At 53.1% G+C, this 20,184-nt stretch overlaps 1 protein-coding gene across 1 annotated transcript; it reads left to right on the top strand.

The window, feature by feature from the left end:
- Nucleotides 1-7,174: 7,174 nt before the first annotated feature.
- CA7 (carbonic anhydrase 7) lies at nucleotides 7,175-15,603 on the top strand. The gene is made up of 7 exons (XM_035025044.1): nucleotides 7,175-7,214; nucleotides 9,785-9,982; nucleotides 12,960-13,078; nucleotides 13,871-13,966; nucleotides 14,071-14,133; nucleotides 14,659-14,814; nucleotides 15,481-15,603. The coding sequence occupies exons 1-7, from the start codon at nucleotides 7,175-7,177 to the stop codon at nucleotides 15,601-15,603; spliced, it is 795 nt and encodes a 264-aa protein (XP_034880935.1).
- The last annotated feature ends 4,581 nt before the right edge of the window (nucleotides 15,604-20,184 follow it).

The following is a 20,184-nucleotide window of genomic DNA, read 5'->3' as shown; positions in this document are numbered from 1 at the left end:
AATCCTCTGTTTGTTCATCTGTGCAGTGGGGATAAATGGGTCTCCAGCACCGGCTCCTATTAGCCTTAAATGAGATCTTGAATACACACAGAGCCAGACTCACAAAAAATCCTGTGTGGATAATAACTTTCATTATTATGGTCATTACTGTTCACTTATTTCTTCCATCCTCTCATGCAACAAGCCCACGCGAGGTCCTGTTTCAAACCACAAAGTTAGCTGCTCCCAGCTGCAGATAAAAAGACAAATATGTCCGCGGCCCTGTTCTTGAGAAGTTCACAGTCTCCAGAGGGGAGAGGGACAGTAAGTAAGGACAATGTGGCCCTCCTATTAATAGAGGGAACCTGGGGTCCCGAAAGGTGCACAAAAGAACTCTACCCACTCCCCTTCTTCCCTCTCCAGGAATGTTTCACATCGTGTGGGCAAGGAAGCATGTTTTTGTTTTTTTTTTTTTTTGCAGAGAAAGTATGGTCTTTTATTTTTTTTATTTTTATTTTTTATTGTTATGTTAATCACCATACATTACATCATTAGTTTTTGATGGAAGCATGTTTTAAGCAGAGGGAACAGCAGGTGTCATTCCTGGGAGGCAGAGAAGGCATGTTAGGATGGAGGGTCTAAAGGAAGTTTGGTGTGGTGGGGAGTTAGGTGAAGGGTAGGACATGGTCAAGCTAGGTTGTGAGGCCCTTGAATACAAAAGCAAGAAGGAATGTAAAGCCCTCTACTTTCTGAAAAGAGCCACTTTTCTTTTCCTTTTTTCTTTTTTTAAAGATTTTATTTATTTATTTGACAGAGAAAGACACAGTGAGAGAGGGAACACAAACGGGGAGTGGGAGAGGGAGAAGCAGACTCCCTGCCGAGCAGGGAGCCCGATGCGGGACTCGATCCCGGGACTCCAGGATCATGACCTGAGCCGAAGGCAGTCGCTCAACCAACTGAGCCACCCAGGCGCCAAAAGAGCCACTTTTCAAGAAGAGGCTGGCTGCCCTGTGGGGATGGGTGCCAAGGAAGAGTTACCCCAAGAGAAAGGGGGAGAGGAAACTAGAAGCCAGAAGAGCAGCAGGGAGGGAGATGAAGATTCTTTCCCTTCTATCTCCCAGAGCCTACAGGCACCTTCAGGTTAATAATTGCCTGAAATAAGATGAAAATGAGCACAGACCCCTGCCTCTAACACACCCTGGGATCGGATGGAGGAGAGACAGTTTGATGGTAATGATGCAGTGGGATGATGGATGCAATTCCCCTGGATGCTGTCCCCAGGATCAGGGTGGGGCACACCCTCTTATGACTTCCCTGGTCCCTACCCAGCACCCATAGAATACAACTGATGGGAAACAAAGGCATGAGGCTTTCCCAGCACGTCGTGTGCTTATGCTGTCACATTTCCTTCTCCAGTTGGACAGGTGAAATATAAGGGATAATAAAATACACCCAAGGAATGTGGGAAGGTCAAAAGACAACAGGTAAGAGTTCACTGCTTAGCTTCTGATGCTCTTCATGGACTGCATGAAAGGAAACATCCCCAAATTTGGTGGGGGAAGTCATAATGCCTATGAAGAAATGTATGAATTTGACAAAGGTTTGTGTTGGGAGTGTCTGTAAAAAGATACGGCACAGTATTAGATTCCTAGAACTGCTGTAACAAAGTACCACAAACTGGGTGGCTTAAAACTATAGATACGTAGGGGCACCTGGCTGGCTCAGTCGGTAGAGCATGTGACTCTTGATCTTGCGGTTGTGAGTTCGAGCCCCACATTGGGTGTAGAGATTATTTAAAAATAAAATCTGTAAAAAAAAAAAAGATTCTTACATTAAAAAAAAAACCCTACAGAAATGTATTGTCTCACAGTAAAACTTCAAGTCTGAAATCAAAGTGTGGGCATTATGTTTGTTCCCTCTGCAGCCTGAAGGGAAGAATCCTTCTTGGCCTTTCTAGCTTCTGGTGGTTGGCTGGCAATGCTCGGCTTACAGCTGCAACACTTCAATCTCCGCTTCCATGGTCACATGGTACCCTCCTCTCATGTCTCCGTCTGGATCTCTCCTCATAAAGACACCAGTCACATTGGATCAGGGCTCACCCTAAGGACCTCATCCTAACTTGATCTCATCTGCAAAAACCCTATTTCTAAATACTGTCACATTCACAGTACTAGAGGTTAGGACTCAGCAACTTTGGGAGGAGGGGAGGACCCAATTCAACCCGTAATAGCATGTAAAGGTGCCTGTGCTGGATCTGTGGAGGTTGATCAGACCCAAACCTTGCCACCTGAGAACTGAGGGCCCACTGATGACCTATTCCTATTGTGGAGGTCAGAGAATAAAACTAGGAATCAAACTGGGAAACCATGGCCTCATTCAGTGAAGCCATTGGTTTTCAAAGGGCGGTCCTGGACCAGCATCATCATCATCACCTTGGAACTTGTTAGAAATGCAAATTCTGAGGCCCCATCCCAGACGGGCTGAATCAGAAGCTCTGGGGGTGAGGCCCAGGGAATCGTTTTAACAAGCCCTCCAGGTGATTCTGATGCACACTCAAGTTTAATAACCACTGACCCCAGGGGTCCTGGCTCAGTCAGTTAAGCATCTGCCTTGGGCTCAGGTCATGATCCCAGGGTCCTGGGATTGAGCCCCACATCGGGGCTCTCAGCAGAGAGCCTGCTTCTCCCTCTCCCTCTGCTGTTCCTCCTGCTTGTGCGTTTTCTCTCTGTCAAAAAAAAAAAAAACAAAAATCTAAAAACAAAAAAAACACTGACCTAGACCAACCCCCCACCGAACAAGACAAGTGGGAAAACTGAGCCCTATAACCACAGTATTACCCCCACTTACTGAGCACTTACCATCTTCCAGGCAGGCCCTTGCCATGCATCACCTCATTTTGTGCTCACCCAATGCAACAGATACTGTTGCTCACCCCATTTCATAGACAAGAGAGCAGAGGGTTGGAGAGCCTTACATTAAAAGTGATTACAATTCCAAAGCCTCACAGCTATTACAAGATGGTACGAGGATTAGAAACAAACACCCCAACAGATCTGGCCAAACCCCAGCTCAGATCTATTATTTTACCCGTCCTGGTTGGTCTTGGCTGGGGGAGACTGGATCCTTGGGCTCCCAGGCAGTTTGGGGCTAGCTCTGCCCTTGAAGAGCTTACAATATGTGGGAAACCAGCCAGAAAGAATGAGTCACACCCCAGGACACCCTCCCTGGCCTCCACCACTATCTCTCCCTTCCTGTCCTTGCCTATCTTAGCCCTTTTCATCCTGGTGCTCTTTGGCCAATTTCTTGTCTTTCTCACTTACCCCTCCCCTGAGGCAGGTGTGGCTCTATAATGTTCACAGTGGTATCACCCATGCCTGGCCCAGAATGTGGCATTAGTAAGTCTTCAATAAATGCATATTGAACAAAAGAATAAATTTTGAAAACTACTTCCACCATACTTTCTCATTTTCAAATGCCTTACTGGCAATACATATATCATTGGATTTGGTAATTCCACCTTTAGTAATTTGTCCCAAGGAAATTATCAGACACACATGCACAGATGTATAAATAAGAATGTTCGCTGTAGTGCTATTTACCATAGTGAAAACTGTAAATAATCTATACATTAGAGCATTGTGCAGTTATTGAGTGCGAAGTTCTCCAAGGCTGATCGTGCAGAGAAATGCTTACCATAGGGCATTAGGTGAAAAAGCTAGTCACAAAGCTATACATATGATTCTGATTGTTTTTTCAGCACTACTAATACATATCTAAAAAGCCTGGTAGATGGTCACTAAAATGTTAACAGTTTTGGTTCTTAGGTAATAATATGTTCAGTGGTTTTAATTTTCTTCTCTGTGTTTTTCTGAATCTTCCAAGTTTTCTACAATGAATAAGGTGTCACTCTTATAATTGCAAAAGGAGCATTTGGGATTCTAAATGTGCCCAACAAGCTAAGGAAAAGGGGAAGGAATAGAGGTTCTAGGGTCTAAGGAGTACATCCTTGACACCAGGAGTCTCACAGATATCATGTTACCTGACCATCCTATTAGCCTCCTAGACTCTCATTCCCATTTTATAGATGAGAAGACAGGTTCAGAGAGGTAAAGTAACTTGCCCCAGGTCCCACAGCCAGGTATGCTGGGAGCCATATCAGGGCTCATTCCATCCCACTGTTTGTACACATATACATACATACATGGAGTGGAAATTTAAAAAAAAAAAAAACAAAAAGCTCCAGTTTTGCTTTTAGAGTCTCCAGGCCACAGGGCTTCTGGGCCTGGCCTGTGGGTCCTATGCATAACATACAGTGACAGAGTCATATACAGTACATAGGACTCTACTTGTTGGAACAGCATTGGACATCTGTTGTCTCAACCAATACTCACAGGTTCCCCATGAGCTGGGCGGGGAGGGACAATCTCCTCATTACCTTGTAGAGCAAAGGCATTGTACCTTTGAGAGAGGAAGTGAGATCTGGTCAAGGTCACTTGATGAATGAGATATGGCTGTGTAAGCTGCTTCTGCCCTCCTCCCCCTTCTCCCCCCCCATTTATCATAGCCCTCATACCACCCACCCCCTGCCCATGCTCCTCCTCCCTTATAAACAACAGTGAAATCCAGGAGCCACTAATGCCAGTGAGACCAAAGAGTAAATTTCTGGGCAGTGAAATCAATTCATTTTTAAAGACAGCACATAATTGAGACAGGAGGCACCTGAATGGGGGTATTGTCTTTCCCAAGTTGACCGGAATGGACTGCTGGGGTAACGGGGGCTTCACCTGAAATGGGCAGAAACGGGCAGAGTGCATCGGCTCCTCTCACCTGCCTGAGTGCCCAGCACTCCAGAACCCGGAGAAAATTGCTGGGTACAGGAAGGAAAGAATTAGATCAACTTGTATGTGGTTGTTAAAGAGGTAATAGTTTCTTCCAGAAGGTACAAAGGAGTAAGCCTTAGTGTCCCCCCCCCCCCCCCCCATTCTGCACCTTCCCCACCCTTCCTGTCTCCCAGTCTCCTTCTGGGAGGCAAACACTCTCCCAAGCCTCTCTTAAGTCCTTCCAGAGAAAGTCTTGCATATATGCAAATGACAATCAAATTTAAAATCCACTTCCTCCCCCTCTCCGTGCTTTTAGACATGTTGAATAAGGGACTCAGCAGCACTGGATTTTTGTCTTTGCTCTGTTACTTGCTATTTTCCCTAACAACTTCTCTAAGCTTTACTTTCCTCATTTGTAAAAAGGGGCAAAAATCCACCTAGGGTTGGTGTGCAGATGAAATTGGATGCAAAACTATATGAATAATTCTAACTTTTTAATTAAATGCTCTAAATAAATATGGAATAGGCCTGGGTCACTCTGAAGAGGTGACTCAATGAAGTAGCTACACTTGGACCCCTCCCCAGAGCTGAGAGTGTTACAACTCCCCCAGGAGAAGTGTGGCTGCTTCCTCTGGGACTGAGCAAGCGTTTGTCTTCTTGGTCTGAGGATGACAGTTCTGGCTTAGACCTGGGGCCCTGACAACGTTGCATTCTCTGTCACACGCTGATTTTGGAGGCCCCATCCCCTGAATCTCTATCATGAGTCTCCTGCTGCCGCCTGACAGTCGTATTTCTAGTAAGGGTGGCTTCCAGCTCCTGGGTCAGAGAAAGGCATCTAGGCAGGGCTGGGAAGTCATTGACTGACCTTGACCCAGCCAACCAGTTGTTGATTAATCTCCACAAGTCTAACTTGCAGAACTGAGGTTCAGGGCCTAGAAGAGGGAAACTGAGATAACCACAGAGATGTAGGGGAGTCAGGCAGACAAATGGCTGATTCCTTCACAAGGTCAGCCAAGAGCAGGGCCTGAAATAGTCTCCTCTGGTCAAGGTCAAATGGCCCTTCACCTCCTGTTGGGTACAGGTCCCTGGCTGGGATCATTTGTCGGTCCTTCCATCCACCCATCTATTTGTCTTCCCAAAACTGCCTGCTGAGGCCTAGTCAGAGACAAGGCCTATCCTTGGCACAAGGCCACATCCTAAGATGAATCAGATTGGGCGGCCTAAAGCCAGTGGGTGGAAGATAGAGGACGCCCGGGCAAGGAGGGCACAACAAAGACCAAGGCTTGCAGGGGGGCAAGTGTTGGGCCAAGGCAGGCAGTGAGGTCGAGTACAGGGTGGAGGGCCTGAGTTCCCAGCAGGTGTGCCAAAGGTCATGAAGAGTCAAGGAGAGGAAGGACAAACAGCAGGCTGTAGAGGGGCAGGCAAAGAGTCCTGCAGGGAAGGAGGAAGCAGTGGAGAGAAGAAGAGGGTGGGAGGCAGGGTCTCAGGCTTGGTTCTGTGAGGGAGCTCTTGACCATCTGTCCTCATGCCCGCTGGTTGATGCTACTTCCTCCCCCACTCCCCCTTTGGGGTCAGGGGTCTGGATTGCCAGTCCTGTCCCCTCTCCTACCCCAGACTCCTAGATCCCCATTACTATGGGACCCCTGCCCCCAGCACCAAAGAGAAGTGGTAAAGAGCACAGTGTCTAGAGTGAGACCATCTGGGTGGGAATCCCTTGCATGCTGCGCAGATCATTTTACCTCTCTAGGCTTCAGCCCTCTCTCTGTGAAAGAGGCTACTTGGAAGTACCACCAAATGTTAGGGTAGCTAAGAGAGTTAGATGGCAGGAAGGACCCACAGCTTGGCCCAGCACCTGCCACAGTGTCTGGTTCCAGTTCTGGACACCTGATGGCCAATGCACTTTGCAGTTTAGAGGGGACTCTCCAATCCCAGAGGACTCAGGACCCAGAGTCCAGGTCCCCGGTAATGGGATTTGCGGCTCAGGGACAAGCCCCGGGATGGGATGGGATGTGGAGAAACCAGGGCAGTCCTCAGCACAGTACAGTTCGGAGCCTGTACACGTGAAAAGTGGGGAGAGTCCTCTAGCCAGGGCGGGGGAGGGGAGATGGGGAGTAGGGAGAGAGCTTTAGGTCCCCAGACCCCCCACCTGGACTCAACTCTGGGGTTCAACTGGCCTGCGGGCTGGCGCGGGCGGGGCACCGCTGGCCTCTTTAGCCCTGCTGGGGGTTGGGGGGGCGGGTCCCCCAGGAACTGCTCCTCCCGCGCGCCGCAGCTTTAAGAGGCTGCTCGGCGGTAGCGAGCGGGCCGGAGCCGCAGCCGGAGCCAGCGGAACTGAGCGGAACAGGCAGGTGCACGGCTGCGGGGACAGCAGCGGCATGACCGGCCACCACGGCTGGGGCTACGGCCAGACCGACGGTAGGTACAGACCCCGCCAGCCCCTACCCTCCGGATCTAACCCCCGACCTTCGAGCCCAGTCGGATTTCCTGGACCCGCAAGCCCCCCCCGCTCCGGCCGGACCGGGACCCCGCTCTGGTCCAGCGCCCATAACCCAGGCCACCTGCCCGGCCCGAGCCCCGGCTCCCCGGCTCCTGGCCCAAAGTCCGCGCTGCGACCCGGCCCGCCCCGCCGCCAGCGAGCCACCCCGCGGCTGAGCACGCGTCCTGCCACCTCCTCCGCGCAGCCCCTGACTGCCGTTCTCATCCAGACCTGGACCCCGAACTCACTCACCCGCGGCGGGCACAGGGGGTGGAGGTGGCCCTGGGCAGCTGGGGACGGGCGGGGCGGGGCACTGTGCGCGGGTGTCTGTGCGGGGAGCGCGCACGGCGTGTGTGCGGGGACCTCCCGGGAGCCGGGCTCTGCTGGACAAGGGCGCGGTGTCCCCGGGAGAGTTTCCCCGCGGAAGTGTCGGAGCTTTTGTGTCGGCAGGTATGTGAAGGAAGGGGGAATTTGGGGGTGCACGCGTGTGTCTGGGTGTCTACATAGAGTAGGGTGTCTGAGCACGTCCTGGTGTGAAGCGTGGGAGCGCATGGCCCACATCAACCTCCTGTCTGGGAAAATAGCTCCCTGATCCTGCCTCAGTTTCCTTAGGATGCAAAGGAAGGGAGAAGAGGCAGAGGTGAGAGCCAGATGGCTTGAATGTGGGTCTGGGGCAGGTCAGTTACATTTTGGGCTATTTTTTACCAAGCTGGGGTGGGGGTGTGGGGTAAGGGCTCCCCCCTCCATCCGGTGAACAATGAAGACCCAAGATCCACGCTGCCAGAAGGAAACCCCAGGCAGGGTAGGTGGATGTGCAGAGACAGGGAGTGTTGGTGAGAGGAACACTCCTCATCTCCCCTTTTCTGGGAATCACTCTTTGAGGGAGGGTGGAGGTCCTGGGCTAGTCTCGGGGTTAGGAGGTTACAGTGGGCCAGAGGGAGCTGGGGAGGTGCTGTGATGTGTCTGGTTCCCTCTGGGACATAGGGACATAGGAGCATACTTTGGAGGGGAGACTGCCAGATCTGGGCATGGAAAAGCTAGAGACATTCAGAAAAGGGCAACAGAGACCAGCAGAGTTGGAGAGAGAGGCAGAGAAGGGGCAGGTTGAGAGAACCCATAGAAGATCATCTTCCCTCTAGCACCTGCTCTGAACTAGGTTCTGGGTGCTCTCTCCAGAAGTGGAGTCCCCTGACTGTTAGTCCTGCCCACCAGCTCTGAGCATACAGTATCCTATATGGCCTGCCCCATGGGCTTGCCACCCTCAGGCCACTGCCCCTCACCCAGCCAGACCTGGGTCATTCAGTCTAGGGGCAATGAGGGAGGGAAGGACAGAAGATAGAGGTGCGGGCATGCAGCATGCTCGCAGGACTTCAAAAATAACCCAGTGGGTCTGGGCCACGATTCTGAGTCATCCACTGGGGACACAGCTCTGTCGGCACCTGCTGCTGTTTTCTCGGGAAAACTTAAGAAGCCAAAAACGGGGAGAAGCACCAGCCGGCAATAGCTCTAAAAATAGGTTGTATCTCAGGATGTTCCCCAGGGAGATGCCGAGCCTCTCGGCTGCAGATGGAGCCTCTGGGAGGCAGGTGGTGGGCGCTCGTGGGTGTGCACGCAGGTGTGTGTGTGTGTGTGTGTGTATGTGCTTGCACGAGCATGTGTTTTGCTGTAGTCTTTTATTGCAGACCTGGGTTTACAACAGTGGGTGTTTGTGGGTGATGGTGCATGTGCGTGTGTCAGGTATGGTCGGCAGGACTGTGTGTGTGTTTGTACTCATGTATGTTGCTGGGCCTGGCCACTCTGGGCCCAACGAACCCAGGTCACTGTACACATATGTGTGCAGACATGAAATTCTCTACGGATCTGTAGGTAGATGCCAGGGGAGGGCAGTTGGGGCTGCCCATGCACATGCTGTATGTTTATATCTGTACCCAAGTTTGTGTGTGTGTGTGTGTGTGTGTGTGTCCACGCGCACATGCATGAATGGGCCTCAGTTCTTTCATCTATGAAATGGGGATCATGCTGGTTTCTACTTCACAGTTTGGTTGTGAGGAGCAAGCGCATATCACAGAGCCCAAGCTAGGTTGACTTTAGCTTTTGTTATTGTAATCACAAACACCAACACAAACGTGCTCAAGGTGTGGGAAGAGGCTAGATACCTGGTAAGGTCAGGTCAGGGACTTCAGAGGCCTGGGGTTCACTGTGAGCATGCACTGGGAGTTGGGGAGGAGTCCCTGCCTAGAGCCGCCTCTAGGCTTGTGGCTATATTGTGCTCCCTTCCATGAATTACCTCTCTAGGCCTCCTATCACCTCTGGGAGGAGAGTTTTAGTGAGGCCATTTTGCAGAAAGGAAATGGAGGCAGAGAGGGAAGTGGCTGAGCTGGGACTGGACAGCTCCGAAGCAGAGGCTGACATCTGAAGGGATATCGGGAGACGGTCCCCCACGGGCGTCCTCGGCCTGCAGCCCAGAGATCCCAGCTAGCCCGAGCCCTTGCCCTCTCCCCACCTGCAGGCCCCTCACAGTGGCACAAGCTGTATCCCATTGCCCAGGGAGACCGCCAGTCACCAATCAATATTGTGTCCAGCCAGGCTGTGTACTCGCCCAGCCTGAAGCCACTGGAGCTTTCCTATGAGGCCTGCATATCCCTCAGCATCGCCAACAATGGCCACTCTGTCCAGGTGGATTTCAATGACAGCGATGACCGAACTGGTAAGTGGCCCTTGCCAGAGGCTGGCCCCCCTCCCACTGGGGTCCTCACCCTGCATAGGGGCAGGCTCAGGAAGGGCAGGTTGCTGTGGTGGGGAAGGAAGGCTCTACCTCTCATCAGCTCTGAAGCCTTGTGCTGAGCCTCAGTCTCCTTATGCATACAATGGGAGCAAAAAGACCCTCTTTTCCTCTCTGGGTTCATAGGGAGGAACAATGAAAAACGGAAGTGATGTTTGCAGTGCTGACATACAGCAGATCCTCAAGAAATATGAATTCCCTTCCTTCTCTTCCATTTACTGCTTTAGGTCAGGTTTGTTTTCACTCCAGGCCCTGTCACTGACCTGCTGTGTGGCCTAAGGCCAAACCCTCCTCCCTGTGTGATCTGGCCAAGCCCAGAGACAGAAGGGAGCTAGAGTGTTCTGTGTGCCAGGTCCCTTGCTAAGGTCTTAGGAGGCTCTTTTATTCCTCTCAAGAACTCCCCTCTAAGATGGGCAAGCAGAGACTCAATGAGCGGGGAAGCCCAAATCAGCCTGGTCCAACCCCAAAGGTCTTGTCTCCAGCCCATCCTCAACCTCAAGATTCCAACCAGTTGGGCCAGAGGAGGCCAGCAGGAACTTATGACATCTGTTACCCTGGGTTGAGAGTGTAGGTTCTTTCATAATAAATTCCTAGGCAGAAGCCTCAGGAGTGCTCCTCAGTGAAGAGATTTTATCCTTATGAACAGGCCTATGAAGGGTGGAGTGGAGCAAGGAGGGAAACTGCTAGAGTTTCTTGTGTAAGGAAGTAATTGGTACGCTGCCCCTCTCCACCTCCCCCCACACACACACATACAATGAAAGCACACAAGGGAACTTAACGTTTCAAGCAGAAAATCAAAAAGCAGAGAAGAGGAGGGAAGCCAGAGAAGAGTGATCTTAGTTGCTTAGCCCTGAGTTCCCTGGTAGGCTAGGAAAAAAGGGAAAGAAGACCAGCTATAGTTCTTATTGCCGAAGGGAAGAAATCCAGCAGACCCTCAGAAGAGAGACAACCCTTCCTGGTACAGAATTTTTAATAAAGCCTCTCACCAGAGCTTAGGGGAGGGACATGAGGTCTTGATGACCCTAAATGACAGTTTTTAAAGGAACAGCTTTCATGTGACTGTACCTTCTAACAGCCTTCAGAGGGCATTGAGGCTTCACCTCAGTAGCTTAGTGAAGGCCATTGTTGTCGGGAAGTGGGGAGGGAGTCCAAGGGAGCATGCCTCTGGATCGCTGATCCAGTGGCTTACTTTGAGGCCTGGCTAGGGCTCCGTCTCCTACCAGAATGCCCAGGCTTGAGGAGGCAGGGAGTCAGTGGAAAGAGATTGAGCTTGGGAGTGAGACAGTTGGGGCTCTGCCACTCACCAGCTGTGTGACTTTGGGCAGGACACCTGCTTTTCTGAGCCTCAGCCATACATCTCTCCAATGGGGGTGATAATATGTTCCTCTCAAGAACACTATGGGGTTGGTGCCAGCAGAGTGCTAAATACATGGTGAATGCAGAGTGAGTGATAGTATAATCTATAGTCAGGACAGAGGGAGAGGGCTAAAGGAGCTAAGTTCAAGGGGTTAGGTAGGGAGTTTATTCCCTGAGAGACCACACTGCAGCATCCTCAGGGGGGCATGAGGGGCATGCTCAGACGGGTGGGCCCCCAGAGGTCATATCAGGGAGCTCAGCCTGCAGGCCCTCTTGCTCCTGCCTCCCCAGGATGGGACAGCCTGATCGGGCCCCTGCCATGGCCACCCTCCCAGACTCCCTTTGTCAACCCTCTAGGAATGCTATGGACAGATCCTGCTTCTTGGATAAGGCCAGGTAGCAAGGAAGGGCCTTTGGACTGTTGGGTCATCCTCCTCCTCACAGGACCCACAAGGGGCAAGGCCCTGCCCTGGTCACCCATTCTGGACGGGCCTCAGAGTGGAACTCTGAGGCTAGGGCCGTCACCTGATCCAAGGGCTCACATTCAGGCCTCACTGGGGCTCCCTCCACTGCCAGATCCCTTTCACCTGGAAATTCAATCAGTCCCAGGAGGCCTTGTGCATGGCCCCAGCTCACCAGGTATCAGGGTGAGAAAGTCACAAAACCAGCACAAGTAGGGACCTCCCAAGAGGCCACGGGAGATGGCCTGGGCCTGGCCATCAGAGTGTGGACCCTCAGGAGCTGGTCTCTGGACAACACCAGGTCCTGAGAACGCTCACGGTTCTAGGGAGACAATGTGATCTGGCAAGTAGGGGCTTGGGCTCTGGACTTATGAAGGATATACAGGCTTATATCCTAGCTCAGTGCCTTGCTGTGTGACCTTGGCCAAATGCCTTGCCCTTTCTGTGCCTCATTTTCCTCCATTATAAGATAGAGATAACAAAAGGTTCTGTCCCTCATGACTTCTATAAGGCTTCTAGAAGGACTAAACAAAAGAATCCTTCTAATCTAGCCCTGGGTCAGGGATCCAGACACAAGAGGCCTCTTGTTAGCGGTAATGGGGGCCTGGGAGACAAGGTCCCAGCTTCCATGCAAAAGTGGGCGGGAGGGGTGCCTGGGTGGCTCAGTCGGTTAAGCGTCTGCCTTCCGCTCAGATCATGATCCCAGCGTCCTGGGATCGAGTCCCGCATCGGGCTCTGTGCTCAGCGGGGAGTCTGCTTCTCCCTCTCCCACTGCCTGCCTGTCTGCCTACTTGTGCTCTGTCTCTCCCTCTGTCAAATAAATAAATAAAATCTTAAAAAAAAAAAAAAAGTGGGCAGGAATGGGGAGGATGGCCAAGTGGACTGGTGTATTCTGTCACTATCTCTGCCACCTGCAGGGCCCAGGGGACTGGGTGAGGATGGACCCAAGCCTAGTTAGCCCAACGAATTTTCCAAATGAAAACTTTCTCCCGCCCCTGGACACTGGCCTGGGCCTGGCACCACCACCTGCTGGGAGGTGTGGGATCTCTCACATCAGTGACTACACACCCCACTTCTTCCTGCAGTGGTGACTGGGGGGCCCCTGGATGGGCCGTATCGGCTCAAGCAGCTCCATTTCCACTGGGGCAAGAAGCACAGTGTGGGCTCAGAGCACACGGTAGATGGCAAGTCATTCCCCAGCGAGGTAAGGGCCCTCTACTGGAATCCCTGTACTGTTTGGGGAAGGACAGGAGAGTCAGGGACTTGATGGGTGCTTGGTGTGGGGCTCTGGAGAGGGTGAGGAGGGGCACCCAGGGGGTTTGGGAGAGACACCTTCCACCTGCCCCCAGCACAGGGTCTTCCAACTGAACTCTGCCCACGGATATCCTGGTCTGTATATCCAGAGGGAGTTTTCTGAAGGACAAGTCCAGTCCCACCACATGCTTGCTAACAACCCTTTAAGGACTGAGCCTGGCATTCAAGGCCCCGCACGTAGTGGCGTTGCCTGGCCTCATCTTTTCCTGACCTCTCCCCACATTGGCCGGCATATGATGAATCTCCTGTCCACACCCAGCTCTTTCAAACCTCCAGGCTTTTTGCCTATGCTATTCTCTCTGCCTGGGGTACTTTTCACCAGGGTTCCATCTGATAAGCCCCTGTTTACTCTTCAGACTCAGCTGCAGGCACCGTGTCCTCCAAGATGTGTCACTCAGAGGGCCATTATCTATCTCACAGCTCACTGAGGGCAAGGCCCGAACCAGATTCCTCTTTAGGTCACCTGGGGCTCAGGAAAGGGTTGGGCCCAGAGCAGTGTGGATGTTATCTGTGACCACTGGGGGCTCCACTGGGGGCTCTACGGCCCCTCCCAGAGGCCTGGGAGGTTTAACAGCCTTACCCCTCTTGCAGAGGGGCCAGGAGTCCAGTGGGAGTGAGGGAAGCCTGGCTCTGAGCTCCCATGGCCCCTCGGAGGCGCTAAGCACTGGCCTTGCCCCTATAGCTGCACCTTGTTCATTGGAACGCCAAGAAGTACAGCACCTTTGGGGAGGCAGCCTCAGCACCTGATGGCCTGGCTGTGGTCGGTGTCTTCTTGGAGGTAAGGGGTGGTTACTGGGGCCAAGAGGGGCACGGGAAGCCTGGCGCTGCCCCCTCGTTCCAAACATGGTGGGTGCTGGGCTCACTCTACCCTTTCCCTGACAGACAGGGGATGAGCACCCCAGCATGAACCGTCTGACAGATGCGCTCTATATGGTTCGGTTTAAGGTGAGACTGGGGGTCCATACCCCTGACCCCGGGCAGCCTGGCGGGAGGGAGGAAGAGGCTGGAGCAGAGGGTGGGCCCAACCACTGCTCCAATCTGACAGCAAACCCCTGCTGAGATGAAGGGTACAGGCAAGCAGCCACAGTGCCCAGCAAATAACTCCTCTTCCCCAGCGTCAGTGGCCTCCCGGAGTGCCCAGCACATCACCCGGGTGGGTATGGGACTGGTAAGATGCTTGTTGAGTCAGTGGCCATCCTACAGGCAGCTAAGGGCAGTTGGAGGACGTGGCAGAGACAGAACATGGAGACCAGAGGGCTCTAGGAGCAGCAGGGTTTACATACCGGCAAACAGGTGGACAGGGCCCAGACCCGGGGGGAGACGGCATCTGGTATCACAGACCTATGCCCACATTTGCATCAGTGGGCCAAGGAAAAGCCTAAATCCTGCCGACAGCAGAGTGGGGAGGATGCTGGTCTGGTCCTAGTGGCAGGTCTATGCCGATTCCTGGGTTTGCCTGCCCTGCCCCAGGGAACCAAAGCCCAGTTCAGCTGCTTCAACCCGAAGTGCCTCCTGCCTGCCAGCCGGCACTACTGGACCTACCCGGGCTCCCTGACGACACCCCCACTGAGTGAGAGCGTCACCTGGATTGTGCTCCGGGAACCTATCAGCATCTCCGAGAGGCAGGTGAGTTCTCCCAGAGTCCCGGGTGAGATGGGAGGATATGGCACTCAGGGCCCATCCCAGGGAGTGCCACCCTCCCAACCGGCAAAGCTACAGCTTATGGTCCCACCATCAAGGCTCCCATCTTTTGCTAATAAACATTTAGATTCCTTTTTTTGCTTTGTTTTGTTTTAAAGTAGGCTCCATGCCCAACATGGGCTTTGAACTCATGACCCTGAGATCAAGAGTTGGATGCTCTACGGACTGAGCCAGCCAGGCGCTGCCCACCCCCCACTTTTTTTTTTTAACATTTAGATTCTTGGTTGGGAGTTCGCTTGATTGTTAGTCATTGGGACATAACCACAGGCTAAGAGGGGAGATCCCTGGATCCTAGGATGATTCCTACCGTGTTAGAATCTGAATCCTGCATTTGTTGATAAGTCTTAGCTAGATGGATTTGGAAGTGGAGTTAGGTGGAGCAGGGGCCAGGTTTAGAGGCCCCTTAGTGGGTGGATAACTGAGGTCAGGATCCCAAAGAGAGAACAAGTGGGGAGGAGTGGGGACAGGACCTAGGAGTAAGAGGAGGGAGAGGTGGAGCCAATTGGCCAGGTATGCCAGATGATGTGTCTGGGATCAGAGAGGACCACAGCAGCCCCATTCTGCCCTGAGTATCTCTTCCGCCTTCTCAAGATGGAGAAGTTCCGGAGCCTGCTTTTCACCTCAGAGGATGATGAGAGGATCCACATGGTGAACAACTTCCGGCCGCCACAGCCACTGAAGGGCCGTGTGGTCAAGGCCTCCTTCCGGGCCTGAGCCGCCTGCCTGCCCAGCCGGCCACTAGAGCACCATTTTCCCAAGGGCTTCCATGTCAGCAGACACCAAACCATCCGAGGCTCCCTGCCTGGGGGGTGCTGTGGACCACCCCCTTCAGCTGGCTTGCTCCTTGGCCACCCTGGAGGATTCTTGATGGGACCCTCAAGTCAGGGGACACCCTTCAGCTGGGGACAGGAAGGACAGGAGCTGAGCATGGTCCAAGCCTAAGGCTGCCTCTGCTCTCCAAGACCCAAAGGCCCCTGGGAATCTCCTCCCGTCTTGCCCCACTGGCAGCAGCAGCAGCCCCACCCTGAGCTCACACTGTGATGGACGAGACCCAGCTCTCTGGGGCAGGCACCTGGCATTGCCAGGAAGACTCAAGCAATAATTAGAGGGGGGCAGGGCTGCCCTCTCGGCATTACCTCTTTTGCAGGCCTCTGCCATGCACGCACCTCACTGCCGGGCCATTAAAATCAGCACCCAGCCTGCTGGAGATGACATGGCCTTTTCCCTCCAGCCACCTGCTGCCCTGGGCAGACACTGGCTACAGCTTCTGGAGTATCTTCCCTCATCCCCACCCAGCCACCAAAGCCACCTACATGACAATCCATCCATGCAAAGATTAATAAACTCATTTATTCATGGAACAAATACCCACCGAGTGCCTGTGCTGTATCAAGGACTGTTCTAGGCATTGGAGGAACTGACGGTGATGAGTCAAGCAGAGTATGTGGGGAGGGACAAGGGTACTGAGCGGGTGAGGGTTACAGAGAGAGCAGGGCAGGGGCCATGGGAGCAGAGAAAAGGGGGAGGGCCTACCTCATCTGGTGAAGAAAATTAAATTCCAACCAGTATTCCAAGGCAGAGAGAAGGGACCAAAAAGTTTGAAGCCAAGGGGAAGCAGGTGTGCAAGCCTAAAGGCGAGAGAGAGCCCAGAGTGTGGAGCTGAAAAGGACCAGACACGCTGGAGCCCTGGGGGAGAGGCTGGGACTCTCCCGAGGCTAATGGGGAGTCACGAAGAGTCTGGGGTAGAGGCGGGGCAGAGCCCCATGTGCAATGGAGGAAGATCCCTGGGGGGTGGGGATGAGCAGGCAGGAGTGGCAGCAGGGAGGAGGCAGGGGCCAGTGGCCCAGAAAAAGGGGACAGGATGGTAGAGGTAAGGAGCAGTGGGGCTGGATGAGATAAGTTTAGGAGGTGCAGCCCAAAGATAGGGTTTGGCTATCAGGGAAGGAAAGAGGATCCAAGTACCTGGGCCTCCACCCGGACTGGGGAGCCTGGGCAGGAGCTGACCAGGGTGGACGCAGCACTCACAGGGCCCGGGAGGGGAGTGCTAGGAATTAGTGGGATGTTGCGGTCTTAGCCAGGGGAGAGGTAAAGGGTTGGGCTGCTTTGGCGTATCTTAATTCAAGGTGATAGTGAGGTCTAGGGGCTAGAGGGGAGGGGTACACAGGAAAGAGGGGGCCCAGGATGTCCAGAGGAGGAAAAGCAGGGAACCTTAAACAGGAGCTGCTGAGAAGTGGGAGAAAAGCCATAGAATAGGGTCCAAAACACCAGGGGAAAGGGACCCACTGGGGGCTGCTGAGGAGTCTGAGGCAGGGCTGGGGCCAGGATGAGGCATGCATGCTCAGGCCCGACCCTGCATTTATAGGAGCCTGAGAGTGGGTGCCTCCTTAAGTTTGCACCCTAAGTGCCTCCTTGCCTCGCCTCAGTCCAGCCCAAATCTGGAAGGCTCCCTAAGGAAAGCACACAGGTGGGTTTAGAGACCCCGCTCACTGTAACCCAGATAGAGGGGCAGGGGCAGGCAGCAGACAGCCAGGGGGCTAAGGCCTGAGGGGAGGTGACAACTGGGACAGCAAATTTGAAGCAGAGAGATACATTCCTGAGGGGTGCTGGGTCAGGGCCTTTGCAGAGATGGGAGGTGGCCTGTCTGAACACCCTTAGGAGGGAGGCTGAGCTGCAGAGACTAGGGGGGCTGGCGGTGCCTCTCTCTGCTCACTTCACCATGGCTCCTGTCATTGTCACTATTTCCAGAAGGGCACTCCTGGGTTATGCAGTACTTCTGGACTTTGGATGAAGCCATAAGGAGAGGGAAGAATTGGGTCTGAGACTTTTAGCTTCGAGCCACGGATGCGGGGAAGGGAGAGGCTTGTTCAGTTGGCCCCTCTCACTCCCATGCTCAGGACCAATCTGTCTCCAGAGCGGGCTGAGGTTGGGGGACAGAAGGGACAGGGCCCCTCGATGGGAGGCCAGGGACAGCTTTGCCCCTGCAGGCGCCCCTGGCCTGATATAAAGGGCCATTTTCTGCCTCAGTGTTTCGGGAGACCTTAGGAAGGGTGGTGTCTCGAGGACAGTTTTGCTCAGCTTGAAGGCAGGCAGCGGCAGAGAAGTAATGCTAGGAAAGCTGCCTCTGAAGGCAGGCCAAGGGCCAGGGGCAGATGTCTGACTCTCTCCTTAGGATCCAAGAACTGTCTTCACCTCCATTTTACAGACGAGGATGATGAGGCTGGAGGAGGGTAAGTGGGCAAGTGGTAGAGTAGGATTGGAACCTGGATCTGTCCCGTAACTCTCTTGCTCTATGCCAGAGAAAATGGGCCCAAGGGAGGGAGGGATGGGTATGGTGGTGGCCACGTGGAGTTGGAACAACAGGCTGATGCCACTGGCCATGCCAGGGACCTTGGCCAGCCCCTCCCAGGGATGCTGGCATGACAGGCTTGGCGCCACCGAGGACTTGAGAAATGGGAGCTGGTGTTACAGTAATTATCCCAAGGCTGCCAAGAATCCTCACCCATTAAATCCTTCCCCTTAATTCGTTTTTTTAATTTAAAACTATTTTAAAATCAAAAGTGGCCTCCTTGTAATCACAGCCCAAGATTTGACCCTTTTACATCCAAATGGGATGCCCCCGTAGGATCCCAAATGCCTCCAGCAAACCTGGCCTCCAGGGACCCAGGACTGTGTCCTGAATCCTTACCCAGGGCAAGACTGGCCCCGGGCACATCTGGAGCACTCAAGACAAGATGGGCTCTGTTTGCTCCCAAGATCCCAGAGAGCTCTCCCTGGCAGCCGGGGTGGCCCTCGAAAACATCTGGGCTGGTGGCCCAGGCCAGTGGCCACAGCATGCCGAATCTGTGCCCAGGCTAGGGGCATCGCCTTCCCTCCAAACCTGGAGGAGCCAGGCCCTGGGTCTCAGAGCATCTCTTCTCTGCGCCTCCGGAGATGGGGTGGCTGTAAAGACCCGGCCCCCTGGAATTGTCTGCAGAGGACTTGCTCCCAACCTTGTAGTTACCTCCACAGCTGCTCCTGCTGCAGAGGCCTGAGGGGTCCCCATAGGGCTAGGCAGGGACACCCATCGGCCAGAGTGCTCGTCTCTGAGGACAGTGGCCTGTGGCCTGAGCAAAGGTTGGGGATACAGACAGAAATGGGTCTGAGGTGAAGGTTGCAAGGTAAGCTGACGGCCCCACTGTCAGAGCTGATGTCTGGGAGGGCGCCTCACTGATGTCCAAGCTGAGGTCCTGGAGCAGGACGGAGGCTTTGACTGCTGCTAGGGCTGGCCTGAGGATGGGGTCACACAACAGCATCTGCCCAGCCGGGACATCTTGGGAGCCCCCCGTGTCCATGGGTCACAACATCCACTCTGAACTCACTCTCAAAGGCAGAATAAACTGCTGGTTGGTCACAATTCTGAGGGGTGTGGGGAATGTGATTCTGGAGCATGGAAGGTTCTGGTATTTGTCCTGCAGCCAGAGGCAGGGCCTGGGGCACACATCCCTTTTGGAACCTTTTCTGCTCACAAACTTAGGGCAGATGCACCAGCGCCTTCCTACCTGGGCGTTGCACCACATGTCACTCAAGTCCTCGGAAGCTTGTCTTCTCCTCTGTAAAACGGAAATGATAGAATGTGAGTCTCACATATGTAATTCAAAATCTTCTAGTAACTCTATTTTAAAAGATAAAAAGCAGGGGAGGTGCCCAGCTGGCTCAGCTGGTAGGGCATATGACTCTTGATCTCGGGGTTGTGAGTTCAAGCCCCACGTTGGGTGTAGAGATTTAAGTAAATAAATAAACTTAAAAAAAAGAAAGTGAAGAAATATTAATAAATAGACAAATAGTAAAAAGAAATGTGATTTAATTTGAATAATGTATTTTATTTAACTTAACTACGTCCAAAGTAATTATCATTTCAACATGTCATCCATGTAAAAAAATTAACGACATATTTTACATTGTATTTTGTGCTCAGTTTTTCAAATCCACTGTGCATTTTACACTTACAGCATATCTTGATTCAGAGTAGCTACATCTCAAGTGCCTAAGAGCACATGTGGCCAGTGCCTACCATATTGGAGAGCACAGCCCAAAACGGATGTTTCCTTTTGCAGGGCCATCTGCTAGCAAGGTGTCCAAATAGGCCCCCTGGCTGGGCCGGTAGCCAGGCAAGGTGGTGGCAGGAACGAGTCAGATCTGCTCCAAGCCTCTGTCCTCCACAAGGGCAGTTTCAGAACATTTGATGCCAAATTGGCTCCCCCTGTCAGGGCCTTACACCTCCAGGAAACCTCCAACCTGGCTGGCCCTGCCCCAGGT

Source organism: Mirounga leonina, unplaced genomic scaffold (assembly GCF_011800145.1).
Source record: "Mirounga leonina isolate KUSES-001 unplaced genomic scaffold, KU_Mleo_1.0 Mir_180, whole genome shotgun sequence".
Lineage (NCBI taxonomy): Eukaryota > Metazoa > Chordata > Mammalia > Carnivora > Phocidae > Mirounga > Mirounga leonina.
Note: the sequence above shows the minus strand (reverse complement) of the source record. Positions and strands in the feature narration are given on the sequence as shown.